Source organism: Neopsephotus bourkii, unplaced genomic scaffold (genome assembly GCF_033783945.1).
Source record: "Neopsephotus bourkii isolate Nb327-2 ecotype Australia unplaced genomic scaffold, CSIRO-AGI_Nbou_v1 NB_1637, whole genome shotgun sequence".
NCBI classification, from domain to species: Eukaryota; Metazoa; Chordata; class Aves; order Psittaciformes; family Psittacidae; genus Neopsephotus; species Neopsephotus bourkii.
Window position 1 is genome coordinate 5,412,925 of NW_026902112.1, and position 19,111 is coordinate 5,432,035.

Consider the following 19,111-nt stretch of genomic DNA (forward strand, 5'->3'; position numbering starts at 1 on the left):
TTCCTGTATGATTTTCTTTCTTTTTTCTTCAATTAGTGTGAGCTTTCAGGTTCTTGAATTTATTATCTGCTACTTCAGTTTTGTTTTCTTCAATTGGCACAGCTATAATACAAAGTAGAACACTGTGTGTACTGGGAGTAATTCAAGTGGAAAAGACACAGCAAACTCCAGTATACTTTTGCAAGTCACATGTATCATCTATAAGGCTTTTTTTCTACAAAGGTGGATAAATTTGGCAGTTTAATCCTGTTAGGAGTTAAGCTTTTTCCATATGTCCTGATTTTCCTGAAAAGAAAGAAAAATGTTCATCTGTTTTTCACATGCTTTCCCCCATTTATTTGGCAGGACTTTGTAATGTGAGGAGGCACAGTGAGCCAAACGCATCCCAGGAACTGCAGAGGTCACACCAGGCCTTACATTGGCTCATTAAATTTCTATAAATATCCATCCTTTGATTACTTTTTTCCTCTCTGAAATAATGTACTATTTCCTTTCATAAGATGTGTGGTGTTCTATACATATATATATATATGTATATAATCATTTTTCCTTCTAACTGAAAAAGACATTTCAGTCCAGGCAAAGTTCAGTGTTGGGAGACTGCTCCTCTGCCACAGCATTGATGACATGAGGCCTGTTAAGAGCTTAGGATACTTGACGCTAGTCTGCAAATCCGCTGATATTAATATGAAGAGAATGTAGATGTGTACATTAATGTGAAGAGAATGTAGATGTGTACATTAATATGAAAAGAATGTAGATGTGTGAAAATACCACATTCGGCATCTCCGATGCTTCTTGCAAAACTTAATTCCAAATCAATTGATTGAAAATAAACACAGAAGGATGACGCAGGCAGTGGCATTTTATAGATAAATCATATTCTCTTCTCCAGGGACATGGTTGTTATGAAATCCTATCTCGACTCAAATCAACAGGAGATTTATCATCAACTCTGTGAGGCTGGGTTTCACCTGTGCTGTTAAATCCAATCAGCATATAAATTATTTTCACTAAAGCTAAGTGACAGGTTGAACAGAGACAACACAAGGTTTTTCAGACTTGGGCTTGGAAAATATAGGTCCTAGATTATATTTGTGCCAGTCTTGTCATTCATTAAAAAAAAAAAAAAACAAACCAAAAACCAGAATGTCAAACCAGTGTCCTTGTAAAAAAGGGAGTGCTTGTGTCATAAAATGGACAGTAGATTGAATGTAAAAATATATACAAAAAGGACTGTTAAAAGAATTGGCTAACATCGTTTGTATCAATGAAGATAGAATGATTTTGAAGTGAAAATACCAATTAAATTCCTCTCATGTACTATTCAAGATGTGGTGTCAAGTTCTTCAGCGAGTTTAAATTTCCATTTGTGTGGTTCTTTTGCCTAGTTACCAGTAAAACATTTTAAAGCACAAGAAGAAAAGGAAACTCATGGCCACACGTTATTTTTGTGTTGTAGAAAATGCATATTAGAAAAGTATTCTGTAAATAGTTATCTGTGCTTTACAAGGGATAAAATATCTATCATTATTGGCCCACACAGCTAAAAAGAATGATTAAACAAGCATCCCATTGTTGTGTTCACTGATGACAGACTGATTCTTCTTCAGCTTTCTTTTTCATCCTGAGTAATTTACTGGTAACTCTGACTGAACTCTAGCTAGAATTTTGTTTATCTTGTTATTTTAAAGTTTAAATGATTGGATAGCAGTGGGAAGTTTGGTATTTTGGTACTGTATAGGATGTCATTTGAATTTTGAGTTAATTTATATTGGCTTCTATCTGTGTGTGAAGTTTTTAAAAAGAACCAGAAACTACATAAGCCAGCTAAGAATAGAAGCTGGGACTCAAATGACTGAGATTTATTGAAATTGTTACATTGGGAGAGTAAGGACTATTTCTCAACAAAAGGGGGGTGGGGGGGGGAAGAGAAGTCTTAGGCTATAGTCAGTCATTAATCATCAAAATGAGTTTCCAGTATGAAATAATTAGGCAGATCTAGAACAAGGACAAAGTTCAAAATGAGATCTATGTCCTAATTTACAATGGATCACAGTGTGAGGTCTCTGCAGCCCCAGCTCTAAGTTGTGCATTCAGACGTAACGTACAACAGCATGGTGGTCTGCCAGATCATGTTCTTCTGCTCTGGCTGCCATGATTATGGATACCATTAATGACAATTCCATTCTGCAAACAAAATTTTTGAGGGTTGGTTTAAGGGGTATTGCTTTTATTTTTTCACTGTTCCAAAAGCTTGTGGTTAAGATAGTGACTTCAGGAGTTGGAAATCTGGGGTTACATCTATGCTCTGTTTGACTTGGAACAAGAATTTGAACCAAATCAGCCATAACCTGGGTGTTTTTTTGTTCTAAGTTCTGACCTTCTCATCTTTTACTCTTCCCTGTTGAAGCTGTTCTTTGTATGTGCAAGTCGCCACAGTTCAATAGAGAGTGCAGTGGAGTATCTGACGGCTAAGAAATCCCTTTCTTTCTTACTTGGAAACATTTAAATGGAAACTCCATCTTAGGCTTAAGGAAAATTTTCTCAGAACCAATACCTTCCCAATTAAATGGGTTGTCACTGGATAATGAAAATTCCCAGCAAGTGATATTTCAGGGTCTGCTGTTGAATGTCACAAAACTTCAGATTTTACCACCTGTTTTTCTGTAAACTGGATAACTGACCTCTAGTAGCACCTCCTTCTGAAGTGAAGTAATAATTCTCCAAGGAGAGCTCACTTCAGTGGGAACAAAGTGGTAGAGTCTGGCTCCTAGCTTTCCCATGGCTCAATTTACCAGTCTGTCGACTGTCACAGAACAAGAGCTGGGAATCTCCTTCTAAAATTGTTGACATCTTATAAAGAAAAGAAGATGTGAAGCGAGTCCTGTGAAGTCACCAAGCCAAAATTTCATCCTTACGTTTAACTACATACACTACTGTTATTAAAATGACAGATGTGTTCATTGAAAAGGGGAAGTAGGGGAAGTTAGTTGCTATTAGCTTATCTTCCTTAAAAACACTTTCAAATCTCTTTTGCCACTGTCTCTGCAGTCCTCACTTTTATCACATTTTCCTCTGAAGCCCCCCAGTTGCTGGGGTCTTCATTTCTCCATTTAGAGATGATGCTGTTAAATCACCTGTATGGCACCCTGGAGTGTCAGAAGTGCAGTCTGGAGCAGCTTAGGACATAAAAACCTCCCTGCAGAGCAAGCAGTGTACAACAGTGAAGCTATACGTGCTTATCTGTCAGTTCTCTCTTTCCCTTACTCCACATTTCTTCCAGTGGAAACAGTGTCAACTATCTGGTGCTCCAGTGAGTACACACAGAGCTCCTACAAGCTCCAGAATCCTTGTTTGGGTATATCTGACCGTATTGCATTCCCTTTTGGCAGTAATAGATGATGGTCAGAATTAGAGGGGGGAGGCAGAAGTGTTCCCCTGATATTTTCCATCTAGCTGCCATCTAGATATTTTACAGTTTTCTTTAGTGATCTGTGCATGTATTTATGTGCCTTTTTGCCCTCTTAACCCGATCTTTTCTTTCTCATCTTCTTGCTATCTATATTTGCCCGGGCATGTGGTACCATCAGTTGGAAATACTGAAAGCAGCCCATGAAATTGTAGAGTTTTGTACCACTTCTTATGTCTCTGTATCAAGCCCATTGCAGCTGTATAAGTTTCAGTTTGGATAATTATGGGTAATTTAAATTCTGATAATTTAAATTCTGTGTTTAGGAGTTTGCTGAATTTTACTCTGGGCTGTGACCTTGACAGTTTTCACCTTCAGAATCATGGGAATGCACTCTCATTTGGGGGAAAACCCTCAGTCCCAGCTCACTTATTTTAGATTTAAATTCATCTCTGATATGCCCTCCCTAAATGGGTACATTTGTCCCTTATTGGATCTCAACTAATTTAATGTCCTCTCTTCTATTCAGAAGTGACTCTTCATTGAAAAGGAAATAGATCCTTTAAGAATATAGAGCCTTTGCTGCAATACTGACACTAAACATTGCTGTAATATACTGGGCCAAGCAAATTGTTTTTAAAGCAAAATTATTAAACTATGATCTTGCTTAATCCTTCTATAAACATTTGGGGAACAAAAGTATGCTTTAATCTTGTTTCAGTTCTACATTTTTTTGGTGAATAATCTGTGAATAATTCACTTTCCAGATGCAAAGTATTACTGAGGTATTATGATAAGACCAAGGAAAATACAACCAAAGATGTATTTCATTTAGAGGGTTGTGTGTTTGTTTTTCAAAACAGGGGCTTTGGTGCCACCACTCATAAAATGTAAAGGAGTCGTCTTGCTTTCAGCCCACCTGCCCATAACATTTGAACTACAAGCCTTGCTCCATATTAGAGGCAGTATCAGTCATATCAAAACTGCTGTGTTTCATTTATTCAAAGATAAAATAGTTTCATTTGTGCCACATTTTGACAACAGCCTCTGCAGCCACTGCAGATGGAATCTTGCTGAGTGGATCTGGGATTTGTTTATTCCTGTCTCACATCTGTTCCTTCTCCCAGGTCCCCTGATGTTGTCTGCCTTTAACCAAGTCAATAAGACCTTTGTCTAGATGTGGGATACAGAAAATGGAATTGGACCGTACCAGAAATGTCTCCTTCTGTGCTGTGGTTCAAAGCTATGTGTTGAGCGTAGTTTAGTTACAACTTTATTAGTAGAAGCTGGCCACTGTTTTTCTGCAGGACTTGAAGATGTTGAGTTGTGTAACCTTTGCTACTAGGTCCTACAAGTGTTGTCTTGCTTGGCCAGTCTTGTGTCTGACTTGTTGAAATATTCCTTATTAGATGTGTTAATTATTACATGGAACTTCACAACATTTTCCTTCTTAAATCTGACCTAGGTAATTATCTCAAGTGGTTTTGACTTGACTGACATATAAAACTTGGGGAGAACAGACTGTATGCACCAAAACCACCCAGCCAGCAGAGAAATTAGATTAAAACTATGTCTAAGAGAAATCTTTATAAACATCTCCTATTACCTCTTTCCTTATCCAAAGATTTGGGGCAGAATCCTGGCCCAAGTGAACTCAATGGAGAAACTCCAATTGCTGTTAAGAGAGGCCAAGATTTTATTCCAAGTCTGTGAAATAAACCATAATTAACCTTCCATCATGGCTGCCAGGTTCCATGTCACGACTTGCTTCCACTTTCTGAAATTAATTTTAGTGAAAATCTGTACAAAATTTAACAGGAATCTCAGGAATAGTCAAGTGGCTTTCTCCCTCTATCACTTTCTCTTATATTTCCAGTTAAGTTAGAAAATGTGCCCTCCTGCCTTCCATTAACTTCATGGAAATTCTTCTTCTATTGTTGCTCTTCTTTCATGTTCTGATTTCAAGAAGTGCCACATCTAACCACACGGTAACTAATGGTCATTAATTTAAAACTTTGCTTTATTTTCAGAATTTAATTAGCTCCCTTTCTCCCCCAAAATAAATAGATAATGCTTTTGATTATCTTTATATAAATATTTTTTTCAGTTCAGGACAGGAGCTCTTGTTGGATGTTCAGTATGCATTTGGACTGCCATTCTACCCAAAGTACGAAGGACAATTTACGCTGCAAGAAAAGAGCCTTTCCTTGCAAATTATGCAGTATATCTCCAATTTTGTGAACTCTGGGTAAGTATGTGACATTTAAGAATTGCTGTGATTACAGAAGGGAAGAGAAGTAGAGGGATTGTAGTCCAGATCCTGCCCTCACTCAGGTAGCCTCCATTTCCTCTAGCAATTTGTAGTCTTACAGAGGTGGTATTTTTAGAATCAAAGAACCATAGAATCAACTAGTTTGGAAAAGACCTTTAAGATCATCGAGTCCAACCATTACCACATCACAGTCAAGTTTACCACTAAACCATGTCACTAAAAGCCTCATCTACACTCATGAACACTTCCAGGGAATCTCCTCTGACACAGCTGAGGCCATTTCCTCTTGTCCTATCAAGAAACGAAAATGACTTGGCTATGACTTTTTTTGATAGGAAGTCATGGCCAAGTTGTCAAGCAGATATTAAAGATCTGTAGTATGACAGATAGCTAGAAGTAATAGGGATTTTATCTCCATAGCAGCTGCAAATTCAACTGAAATACATGGAGGCTACAAAGGCCTTGGTGTTGTTTCCAGAGCTTATTTCTAGAACCCCAGTTCTGAAGTCTCTTGGCTAAGAGTTCCCTTATTCTCAGAAAAAAGAAGAAAGCATATGAGACGTACTGCACCCTTTACCAACTATGTGAATAACCCTCAGCTTTACTGTGTTGTGGCCCTATGGTCATGCTCAAGAATGAGTATCTCAGGAAAGCTAGTGTGGGAACTGTGACTTTTAGAGGACCTTGGGTTGCTTGGGACAGGGGCTGTTGAGGATGTTAATAAGCCTGTGTCTGTTCAAACACTTCCTGTTCCTTAGGAAGTGAACAAGTTACCGCAGGTGAGACACTGTAAATGATTCACCAGTCTGGACTGAATTCCAACCCTGCTGGTCAGAGGGACTGGATATGCATTTCCTTGACCTAGCCAATTTCCTTCTGGATTTTACTGTTCACCTCATTGTTTTCTAATGATAATTTCTCCCATTCTCCTAGAAATCCAAACTATCCTCATAATTTCTCAAGAAGAATGTCAGAGGTGCTGCCTCCCTGGCCTATGTATCTGCCAAATGATGATGGCGATAACTACAAGGAGTTCACTGTTTCCTTGCCAACTCTTAAAGGATTAAAAAAGGCTGACTGTTCCTTTTGGTCTGATTATATCAGAAGACTGAGAGCACTCACAGGTGAGCAGAATGTTTTCTGTCATTAAATAAAACCTAAATTCTCTGCTTAATGATTTTCTCTGACTTTAGTCCTGTTATGTCAGTGTGTAAAAATACTTTTCATAAATTAAACATTTTGCATTGTCCAGGGTATATAGTTAAGACTCTCCTGAGACTGAAAGGATGTAGTACAGCAGATTGTGTGTAATAAAGTTTCATTGTCCTGGATTTAGAGCTAGAGAGGTCTTCCTACCATGATGACAAAAGATATGATGAATAATGATCTTCTGATACTATTTGCAGTCATAATATAAACTTTGACTAAATTGGAAGACTAGGTATACAGGCCTCTTTTGTCTGCTGGAAGCACCTAATATAAGTATATTGAGATTAATATGACTTAGGAGGAGCACAATAACATCTACCAACTGTAAAGTTGTAACTGAGGCTTTAGATACATCTCATTATGGATCCTGCATGCTTCGACTTCTCGCTGGATCAGCTTCTCTGGTTTCTCTTATAGCTGTGCAGGTTATGCCCGTTGTATATCAATTTATCTCCTTGGATTTCAATGCAGATGTGAGATTCCTCCAACTGTTTTCTTACTGCTTAGGACAATAAAACCAACTTTGCTAAGATTCCAGACTGCTGCTCTGTCCTGAGCACTCAATTTATTCTGGTAAATAAACTCCCCTTCATGCCTGTGTATCTTGTAAATAAATTTGGATAGCCTCAGGGAAAGAAGAGAAAACCATCCCTTTTTGGCAGGCAGAGATGTTTTGAATTATTGTTGGAGGCCTGCAAGCTTACAAGTGTTTTTTTATGTCCTAAGGACTCATCTCAGAGAACACAGTCCAGGCCTTTTTTGCTCTGGAGGCCAGTTGCACTTCTGAGAACAAAATGTACTCTCCAAGACACCAAGCTACTTAGACTATCTATGCTTGACAGTATATCTTGAATGGACTGAGGCTGATGTTTGAGTGACACAAAACTACAATGTCTCAGAACATTTAAGTTGATGGTTCTGATACAAGCACAAAGCATCTATGCTCTTGGTCAAGACAAAACATGAGTCATTACTCAGTTTTCTTCAAAAGTGGACTCAAGATATTGCTGTAGGCCTCTTCATCCATTTCCTGGTATCCCACGATGTCTTTCAAGCTCAGAGGGGCTATTTTGATCTCTCTTTCTGCTGGTCAAGATATTCCTAATTTGAAAAGCTTGATTCTGATGTTTAGAGAGTTCTGGTTATAGTTTCTAGATCTTTGGGGAATTATTCATACATCATTATGACTGTGTGTGTCACAATGAGTTGAAGTCACAGCTCTGTCAGAACAACTCTTGACCGAGCACCACGGACAGAGGCTATTCCCAGTGATTACAGAACACCCCCCCCCCCAAAAAGGTGGGAAAAATACATACCAGAACAGATTGGTTTTGAGATGGAGAAGGTTTCAACCATCCAAAATTTCATTAAAGCAGAACATTCATGTATTTTTCAGTCCAATGGTCTGCCTAGCTTAATATCCTTCCTCCATCACTGGCCAAAACCAAGAACTTGGATGTTAAACATTAAAATTGAGAAGGAGGAGAAAAACACACTGAAAGAGTTCACAAAGATGAGTCATTTATTTAAAAACAAGCCACACAGTCTGAGATTTATGGAGTATAGATTGTCAAGGAGAAGGTTTAAAAAGTACATGTCAGGATGTTATTTTGCAAGCAAATACTGCCTGCTCTTCAAGCCAGTATTTGCTTGGCCTCAGCACCATGGTAATGAAGCTACATAGCTGACTTTGGCTAAATTCCATCTCATAGCACCACTGGCTTGTCACCTTGCTTTGATAGTCATCTTTAATTTCATCTGACCCTGGAATAGTGAAGCTTCTTATATGGCTTCTATTTAAATCACCATCACATGAAAGCCGTTTCTGCCTCAGACCACAGCATGGGATGGTAACTTACAGAGTCTTGTGCTGTCAGTCTCTTGATAACGATCTGAACCCTCCTCCTTGTGAAAAAAGGTTCATAACTTCCATCAGTTCAGCTAGAAGGTCTGCATGGTGCTAATGGCTGAGCACCCTCAACTTCTTTATAACAGAAGATTGTGCAGAAATTCATGCCAAAGCAGTGTCAGTCCATTGGTATAAGTTCATCACTTGCATTGCTCTCAGACATTACATTCTTCAGGAGTGGGCTGGTGAGACTCTAGAATGAGTTCAGTCAAGAGAACTGAAATGGGGTTTTGGGGTTCGGATGATGCAATGCATTCTGAGGGGGAACTATTTGTCAGTCAGCTACTGTTAGATCCAACCTAACACATACTTAGTGGAGAAAACAGCAGTTTCCTGCCTTTTAATAATTATATAGTTTCATAACAGTGTTTTTGGACTGGATGATACACTGTTTATTCTGACTGCTGAATCTCAGTTGTGGGTTGCAATTGGGTGCCTCATGCGAAGAAGATGGAGTTTACTAGTGTGTCAGCAAGAGGCATTGCTAAAGAAACAATCATTTTCACATCCAAGTGCAAAACTGTAGAGAGAGCAGGTCTATTTTGATGCAATCTCAACCAACTGTGATGAAGCTTAGATTTTGGCCTTTTCACCTCTTCCTTCAAATAAATATCTCTCCAGCCTCATGATGATCACAGATGATACTGTGATCTATAAGCAAAAAGAAAACAGTATTCGAGTAAAATGGAGACTAACTGGACAAACCAGTGCTCATAAAATTTAACTGCAACTACCGTTTCATATTTTTTTTCTTGATCTTTTGTTTACTGCTACGTGAAATGTCTTGACTTAGAAATGTCAAATTAGAGGTAACTCATAAACTGAAGCTTCTGGAATAAAGCTTCTTATACAGCTGAAGTTACATGTCCTTTAGGTTATTCACTGCTGGATCTAGAAGCTGTTGTATATAGATCCAGCTTAACTATTAGCCATAATTTTCTTTCCATTTAGTAAAAACGTTTTTGAAGTAGGTGTTTCATTTTGTGATCAGACTGCACTATTTAATGACAGAATGTATTGCTTGTTCCTGACACATAATTGAAATCTATGTTGTTGGAATTTAAGACAATTTAACAAAAGTTGTGGCATAAATGCAATGATTCTTCATGTTCTTTACTGGTAGTGACTTTACAAAATATGGAGGAAAGTTTGAATCTGTTTTATTGCAGATGATCTATAAATCTGTTGAGGTTCTGTTTGAAAAGCAGTTTGTAAAGTTGGCATTTTAGGGGGCAATTTACCTGGGGAATTATGAACGTCATGATGCTTGAAAAGCTTTGGGTTTACTAGATGGAGTTCCCATAGTTGCATTTCAAAGACATGCTTTATATTCTGAATCATGATGGTTTCCATGGGAAACATCAAAATGAGAAACAAGAAGTGTGGCCATTGTGGAAAAAAGCTGTGGATGGCTTTTTCCAGGGAATGTGTTAACAACTTGAAGTTCAGTTGAAAACAGGAGCTCCATAATATTTATGCATGTTCAGACAGTATGTCTGAATGCTAAAATTCCCTTTGCATAGTGTGGTGGACTGCTCTGCCTAACAGTGAGTCCCTTTATAGGGGGCCTCTCACTGCATCCCAGACAGGTAGACTTGGATCCAGTCTACATCTCTTACTCATCTAACCGGTATCTAAACAGAACCAAGTCCTCTTAAAATAAGTGCCTCTGCAAACAGTGTTGCAACTGGGAAGGAGCTACCTTTAGTGTCTTCAAAATCTTGTCTGGCTAGCTCATGTGCCTAAATTTAGACATTTATTCATACTTTATGTGTCCAAGTTACCCAGAATGGACCTCACCTGTAGAAAACTCTATGGCTAGCAAAGCTGAAGCCTTCACAATTGGCTCTGAGACACCATGTGTAGCAACCACGTAAGAGCCCAAATAAAGCAACAGTTTTTCATAGTTCTGACTTGAATCAAGACCAAATCGGGAATGTTGTGGTTAACATTCATCTTTTACCCATTCTATTCATACATTCCTTTTGGAAATCTCCACTAGAAAACAGATTTCTTCAGTATGAGGGACAGCATTGTGAGCACTGTGTCTAGGATACATTAAATAAGCACCATCAGTACACTTTCTTGGCTCGGTTCAGTGTTCTTGAAGCAACTGCACTACTGAAATAGGGTTGGAGACCAAAATCATAACAGGTATAGAATAATGAAGAAGACATCTATCATAGGACGTTGCTTCTTTATGTATTCCAGACAGAGAAAAAAATGATGTTACCCACACTTACTGCCTGGTAGTTGAGTACCGGGAGATAACACAAAAAAGAAGGAACAAATCTTGCACAAGTGGAGTGCATTCCAAATGTAGTTATTTAAAGCATTCTGGAACCATAATACTTAATTACCATTAGGTAATATGCCATTACCCTAAAGGTTTCTGCAAATGGACTTAAAGCCGAGAACAATAGCTTCTGGAACATTTATAGCTGCAGAAAAGGGCTCTTAAATGTCATTGACAAAGCATGTCCCTTCTAGCCTGCTGTATCAAAGATATGAAATTTATCTTCATCTTAATTATATTGTCTTTTCAGGAAGTGCAAGTAATGGAGAACCATCTGCAGAAAACAGCCCTGGTGAAGCTCCCAGTGAAGGATTTACCCCCCCGGAGAGCCAGCCACTGGGAGACGAGGTGGCTTACAGCAGATGACAGAAAGTCACAGTGGGTTTGTCACGCAATTGTATATCCATGCAACTGTGTCACACCAGATGAACAAGTTGCTTCCTTCATTTAACTTTCTGAATAACTGAAGTAGACCTTTCAAAAAAGTAGTTTTCCAAGAAAATTGTTGAATAAGTCACAAAATAAGCCCTACAGCTATTATTTTAGGTCAAAAGAAATGGTAATTTAAATAATGGATTATCAATAAAACCTGTAAAAACAAAACAAATGTACTTGGACTTTATTTCTTGCAACTACCCCAGTGCCAACACACTGTAGTACCACCAGCCAGAAAGGATGTATACTGAAACTCTGAGAAGTCCCTCAGCTGATGAGGCTCAACTTTCCTAGATGTCATATCTGACTTGTTCTTTTTTATTACTCACCCTATCACAAACTGCTGATAGGAGTGGGAGCCTGGTTTGGTATTCTGGAGAAAATTAAAAAGCCTCAAAAAAGGGAAGGGGTTGGAACAAGGAAGAATGATGTAAGAAGGGAATCAAGAGTATGCATTGTGTGTGTTCATGTGAAGTCAGACACATGAACATGCTATATTCAACTCATGATTGTGAAAATATATATAAGACCATTTTGGTAAAGCACAACACACAAGAGAGATAATATGAAGCATATGTGAATTAAAGTTTAGAATATGTTGTCTTTGGAACATTTCTCTTTTGTAAGGTGAGGTACAGAATATTTTTGGAAGTATATGGAAAAACACATTGTAGGGTACCTCTAATGGCTCTGAAGGTACTTTGGGATAGATTGTTAGTACATTGCTAGGATCATTTGGCATCAGATAATCCTCAGTTGACAGTTTATCACACACATGTCCATGATACTTAGGAACTATGAGTGAAATCGAGGTTGCTCTGAAACTAACAGCAAAGTTTCCATTGATTTCAATAGGACCCAAATTTCTTCTGCAGTGTTGAAACGATTTAATATAACAAGTCATAAGGTTTTGTTCGCTGCTTGGGACCTCTGCCAGTGCATGAGAAGTTCCTGCTGTCTGCCATGTATCCAGGTTTCCACAGATTTTACATAGCTAGAAGAAAAACTGACATTCACAGTTCATACAGTTATATCCTGTTCAATAAACAATCAAAAGAATAGAAGAATCAAGAAGTTTGTTAATTGATTCAACATAAAAAAGTGAAATGGAGAAATTGAAGTGTGTTTTCCATCATTATCTTTACTTTTCCTAGCTAACTGGTAATAGAAAAAGGTTTAAGGACTTTTTAAGAAGCCCAGATCTTAGAGGTACAGCTCAACAGAGGATGCTTTCTTTGCACTACCTATAGATGCAGCAGTTGTCATTCCTTGGCCAAGACTGGGTTTAATTTTTCCTGAAACTGCTCCTGGAAATTGATGTCAAATCGATTCTATTTAAAACTTAAAGCACTCTCCCAAAAGTTCTTGTTTTAATAACAGGTATGATTTTACATGTGTCCACATATGCAGTAAAACTGAGCTACAGTATGTATACAGTATATATGATATTCATATATGCAATATATATCATATTCATTTAACAGTGAGTTTGGTTAAAGAAATGTGGGTTTCTCTAGTTCTGTCATCCAGTTTGCACAATGACAGCATCCTGGTCCTCCTTAGTCCTGTGAATCTTTCTTATGATATATACATAGTGATTATATATATGTATATATTAAAGTATTTCAGCAAATGTGAAAAGTTTGCCCATTAAATGGATTATAACTCATATAAAAGTATTTTAGGTCACTTTACTCAATACTGGTCCTCCTATATTTCAATCCTGACACAGTCGCATCTTCTCCCAGCTAATCTTTGTTCCTTTGTTCTCTTCTAAAAAATGAAAGACTCCAGAACTTCAGCCAAATCCCTGAGAAATACTGATGTTAAATGGGCTATTGTTTGTGGGGAATGGCCTTGATATAGCCATATGCCAGGCTGTTACACTGATGGACTGTGAGACTTAGTGGTTTTGAAGAATCAACCCAATATCCCATAGCTTCTGTTAAAGAGACCATAAAAAGCTATTGTACACTGAGTGCTAAATATAATGCCTAAATCATTTAAATCCTATAAACAAAAAAATATGCTTTTAATTATTATTTTATATAAATGAGTATTTACGAATAAAAATGCAGATGAATAATATTTTTCCCTGCTGTGTATACCAACTTTGGTAGTGCCATTCCAAACAGGCCAGCTTTCCAAAAATTAATTAATCTAAATTGGCTTCTAAACCATCAAATTCTAAGGAAAAACCCAAACATGTCCAATAAATTCAATAACTCCAACAGGAAATGCTCAGCTCAACAGGGTTCCTTTCATAATACTGTGAATTACTGTCTTCTGTATTACAGTATCATAAAGCATATAATATAATGTACAAAATTAAATATCTTTGAGAACTAATTATTGTACACAGCAACCCCAATATTAATCTGTTGCCCGTGGAGCTGGTAAATAGGAGACAGATTTAAAAGGCTTCAGTATTGATTCATGTTAGTGAAAGCCAAATACATAATCTTTCCCCACTCACTATTCAGCTACCCCTTGAGCCAAGGTATGCCTCTGGAATTTGAGAAAAGGTTTTAATTTTGACCTAGGAACTCATCAGCTTAGCCCTGTAGCATCCTCGTTACAATGATGGTCATCAGCTGGTTTGGTAGGTAGCTAGGTATAACAGGGCTTTTAGGTCTCCCCTCCTGAGGTATTCAGCTTGACTGTCGGTTTGGTAAAAGAACCTTTTTAAGTATGGGATTTTTTTGTAAAACATGTTTATTTCATTAGAGGCTGACTAATGGCAAACTCACCCTGTTGCACTGGATGCAGTTCTTTAGACTGTCCTGTCTCTCCCTAAGTTTCCTAGAAGCCCTCACACTCTTTTCAATAGCCCACTGTTTGTTTCCTCCTTTAAAAAGCAATACTCTTTCCCAGTTTTCTTATGCTAGTCCTGTTCATTCTCCATACCTCTTTTAACTCACTTCTGCCAATGTTCATTCTAATGCAGACAAATGCAGTTTCAAGATCCCATGTGTTCATCTAATCCCATATCCCACCCATCTTTCATCGTGGGTCCTTAAGCTCAAGTATCTTTGAAATCTGAAGTGACTTTTGCAGCAAGAGAAGTGATCCAGTCTTCCTTATGGGGAGCTGCACTGTTAGAAATAGCCCAGCCAAATCCAATAAGGAGATTTAATTAGAAAAGCCTATGTGTGGGCTGACTGACAGAGAGGTCAGGAGACTTTAGCTTTAGTGTTATCAAGAGGCCAAGTCTGCTCCCACATACAATTCTTAGTAAGAAAAATACATTCTCAGACTATTTAGGTCATTGTGCTTTAAGCTGAAATACCAACGACTTCAGTGATCTGGTAGTGAAACAATGCGCAGAAGCATGCTGAGTAGAGCCATGCTTTCATCCCTCCTACTGGAAATAGCTGTCATTTATTAAAAGTGAAGCATCCTTTGTAACTTCCTTATGAACACACACACACACACAGAGAAATCAAGTTAATTCTAATGAAGTTATTTAATCTGAACTTTTGAAAGACAAGCCATCAGAACCTCCTTGTATATGGAGATGAGTTACGTTGTGTTTTAAGGCTTGAATATCTAACCTACAGCATTTTGTGTGATTCATTTGCACAGTAGATATTAGACAACAGGAAAAATAAATGTAGAGTATTAGAAAGATTTTACCATGCAGAGCTGGAATGAAAACAACTGACTAAATGGAAATGCTGGAACATTAATTGTTTTCATAAGTACTTGACACATACAGCTGGAACATCACGGTTTTCTTCCTCCTATTGCAGGGACCCACATCATATAATTCTCTTGGCTAAATTTAGTGACTCAGTCTTTCACTGTAGCAGCATCACAACCAATGCTCTCTATTATATGAAAGGCTTGTATTGTCTCTAGCTTGCCCCAGCTACAATATATAGCCGTGGCTTATACAGTAGTAATTACAGGTTTGTGGACCATTACTCCTCCCTAGATGAAACTAAACAAATAAGCATGATCACAAACCCAAAGATCCTCCACATGGTTCTCATTTGGTCTTTGAAACAGACACCCTCCTAGCAGGGATTTTATATAAGTTTCAGGTGGTGAGAGAATTCGGTTAATAGCAAGTGTTATAATCACTGCTTTCAATTTCTATTTCCATGATGTTGGTCTGGCCCAAAGCTGAGCGGTCCCTAGTTTCTGCCTCCGGAGATGTGAATCCTCTAGCACAGCCTTTGCTTATGACAATGTTAGCTCCCTCTCCCAGTTTTCCAGCTGCCTAAGAAAGACCCTTAGATTCCATGAGTGACTAAAACTCAGTGAACTTCAGCTGAGAGCTGATGTGCCATCAAGGAGAATTAAGGCAGTTCTGTATCAATCAGGATTCCTGCTAAATTCACTTGCTCTTTAGGAGGCTGGCTGTACAACTGGGTGGGGAAAATGCCACATTTCACAGCACAGGTTTTGAGTCATTACAAAAGCTGTTATTTTATCATTTTAAGGAGACCTCCTTCCATAGAATCACAGAATGGTCTGGGTTGGAAAGGACCTTAAAATCATCCAGTTCCAAACCCCTGCCATGGGTAGGGCATCTCACACTAGACCATGTTGCCCAAGGTTCTGTCCAACCTGGCCTTGGACACTACCAGGGATGGAGCATTCAGCACATCTTTGGGCAGCCTGTTCCTCACCATCCTCACAGTAAAGAACTTCTTCCTTATAACTAATGTGAACTTCCCCTGTTTTAGCTTAAACCCATTACCTCTGGAACATTACTGTTGTTATTCCTCATGTATTCTACTATCATGATGTGAGATTCAGTGTCTCAATAGTTTATCTTATCTGCTTCCTACACAATTACTCTACAGAGAGGCTAGAGAGCAAAAGTCAATGAAACTGATAGTATCTTACAGGCCACTGTACCAAAGTCAGATGGGACTGGCTATTTTAAAACATTACAGCTGTTTTTCAAAGCTGACTAAGGAATTCTGTAAGTCAGATACCACTAACCTGTAGGGAATTTGGATGCCCGGTTCCCATTATGGCTTTGGAGACCCCACCCAAAATCTGTGCAATGGTCAGGGCTCATTTAGGAGCCTCGGCCCTTTCATAGTGAGTGGATGTCCATGTTGAAAAGCATCATCACAACTGGCAGCACTTCACTGACTTGTGAAGGGATATTTCAGCTTCTTGCTTAGCTTCCCTACTGAAGATTGAGATTTTTAGCAAGATGGACCAAAACTGCAAAAAAAACCCACCTCAAATGGGTGTTTATAATTCAAAATACTGACTGTAGAAGGAGTAAAGTGTATGGCAGTTACACGAGACAGGTAGATACTGCCACATGGGGTGTAGATCAGCCTGGGGTGGTGACCACCAGCACTTCATTTAGTGGCAGTAGAAGTCTTCCCAGAAATGCTTACAGCAGGGGAATGATGGACCTCACCCTCTCTCTTTGTTGCCACAGAGGGACTCTGGGGAGGCACAGCATCAGAAATTAGGCAGTCACTTCCCAAAATGTGCTGAAAAGATCCCTGTGCTCTCTCCCCATTTGGTCCATACTGACTGTTCTTTAGACACCTAGCTCAACACCTAAGGAGCTAAGCATATTACTACACCTATTGTCCTACCCTTAGGTCCTGTAGGTAAACACTACATAAGATGTGGGCATGAGGTAAGACTTTCAAGACTGGCTGGAGCTGTGTCTCATGGCCTGGTTCCTCTGACTCTAATACTCTGTTTACCCACAGTGTTTGTTACAGCCTTCTGGTCTGCCAGGACTTGTGCTGCGAGATGAAGGCTGAACCCCTTGGACATCACGATGCATGGGGTGCATGCCCACCTGTGGGAATCTTTGGAGACAACCAGTCTCAGGAGACAAGATTCCATGAGGCCATTTAAAGGATGAGCCTGACAGCTTGCTTCTGACACAGCCAACACAGTCAAATACAGAGTCACAAGCCTGCCTGCTTTCAGAGCACTTTGCACTCCTTTCATGCATGGTAATAAATGCCTGAACAAGGGCTGAAGCTCTTAAATGTGGCAGTGATCTTTCTATCGAAAGCAATGGGCCTGCCTTTCATCTGAAGTCAGAACTGCCAGCAGGGCCAGAGGCTGCAAGCTGCACTGATTTACACTGGTTGCACTCAGAGTGGTGACCGTGTTTATGAGGGAACAAATTATTCCTTTGCCAAGATGTCACAAATGCTCAACCTCCTTCTCCCCAGCAAAACAACAACTCCCCCCAAACAACAAACCCACAGTCCTCCACCCTGGAATCCAGTTCCAGATTTACACCTTTTTTCCACCTTTTGGAACCTTTCAGCATGCTAAAAATAGACCTCTTGGCCTACGCTTAGCTCTCAGTAAGGGCATTGTGTCATAGACTGCAGCTCAATGAAGCCTCGTGGAAGATTAGAAAGCTAAGCTTTGAGGGTGACTCCCAGGAATCAGGTGCTTGGGATCTGCCCAAATCTAACCTACTGCTTTAATACACTGCCTTTTCTTTTGGTTGAAATTTGCCTTTCCACTTATTATTTTCATTGACGTTGTGTGCATGCTGGCCAGGCTGGATCTAGTGCAAGATCCAGTGTTCTAAGCGATCCAAGGCTGGTGTCAGTGTTTCACCTCCTTTGGTTAGTCCTCCTCTCCTGTCACCCTCTCTACATGCTATTTTTCACAGTACCCCTTGGCTGAGGATCATCACTTCAAACACAGTTAACATGGTGCTTACAGACCACGACATCATGTGGAATAATGGCATACATGGTGTGTCCCACCAGAGGTTGTGCGACATGATGCTCAAGAACAGCTACTACTTTTAAGGCCCAACAGCAGACCTTGACTTGGGAAGGCGAGTGTTTTCTATCCCTACAACTTACGTCTCTTTTAGATGTTCCTCTACTTTTCACAAGCAATCAGGTCAATCATCTTTTTTATTATAGCTTTCGATATGAGGCATTTACTTCTTTTCCTGTCAGCAGAGGGGAGTTTTTATTATTCCCATTTTACAGAAGCACTCCTGTTGCACATGAGACTCAAAAAAAAAGGCCCTTTTCATCTGTAACAGTGGTGCTTTTGCCAGTACAGAAGTGTTTCAAGAAATCCACATTCCCCAACTGATATTGGTTTCATCACAGGCTTTGAGTCAACAGGAAATGCTGTCCTGGAAGAGTCCTGCTCTATATCCTCAGCCCTTCCTTGGCCTGCTGAGGCTTAGCTTTCCAGCACACAGTCTCTTTCCTGCCCCGTGTCTTCCTCCCCTCTGCAGCTGCTTTTTCTCTTGTCTTTAACCCCTAAAGATTTATCTCCACTCTATCACATTTCTTCATACTGTCCATATTAATTTCACACATCTTCAAGCTGTGCCTCTGATGCAAAGCCAACAGCGGGAGTGCATTGCAAGGTCCCCCTCTTCTCTCTAGGTGACCGCTCCTTTTGGCTTCTGTGTGGTGGTGCTGTCCTTAACCGCATCAAACCCCAACAGAATGCTCTACCTGTTGTGCTTTGCAGTTGCACTACTGCTTCTCATTGTGCTGCTCTGTGGGGAACTTGGAGCTATGAAATTTACTTCACAGTTTATGATGACTTTGAATAGAAAAATAAAATAGGGCAAGGGAAAAACCCAATTTA

The 19,111-nt window shown here is 39.3% G+C and overlaps 2 protein-coding genes across 3 annotated transcripts in view; one reads left to right on the top strand and one right to left on the bottom strand.

Moving 5' to 3' along the window:
* The window catches only part of TG (thyroglobulin), a 213,087-nt gene extending 201,176 nt beyond the window's left edge, over positions 1-11,911 (top strand). The window contains exons 65-67 of one of the 2 annotated variants that reach the window (XM_061374135.1): positions 5,520-5,660; positions 6,618-6,808; positions 11,349-11,630. In XM_061374135.1, coding sequence (XP_061230119.1) covers positions 5,520-5,660; positions 6,618-6,808; positions 11,349-11,464 — 448 coding nt within the window. In that variant the 3' untranslated portion in view covers positions 11,465-11,630. Of the gene's footprint in view, positions 1-5,519; positions 5,661-6,617; positions 6,809-11,348 lie in introns of both variants that reach the window. The other variant, XM_061374136.1, reaches the window with a different exon arrangement.
* ZFAT (zinc finger and AT-hook domain containing) overlaps positions 1-19,111 on the bottom strand; it is a 983,920-nt gene that overhangs the window by 196,392 nt on the left and 768,417 nt on the right. The gene's annotated exons all lie outside the window — the stretch shown is intronic.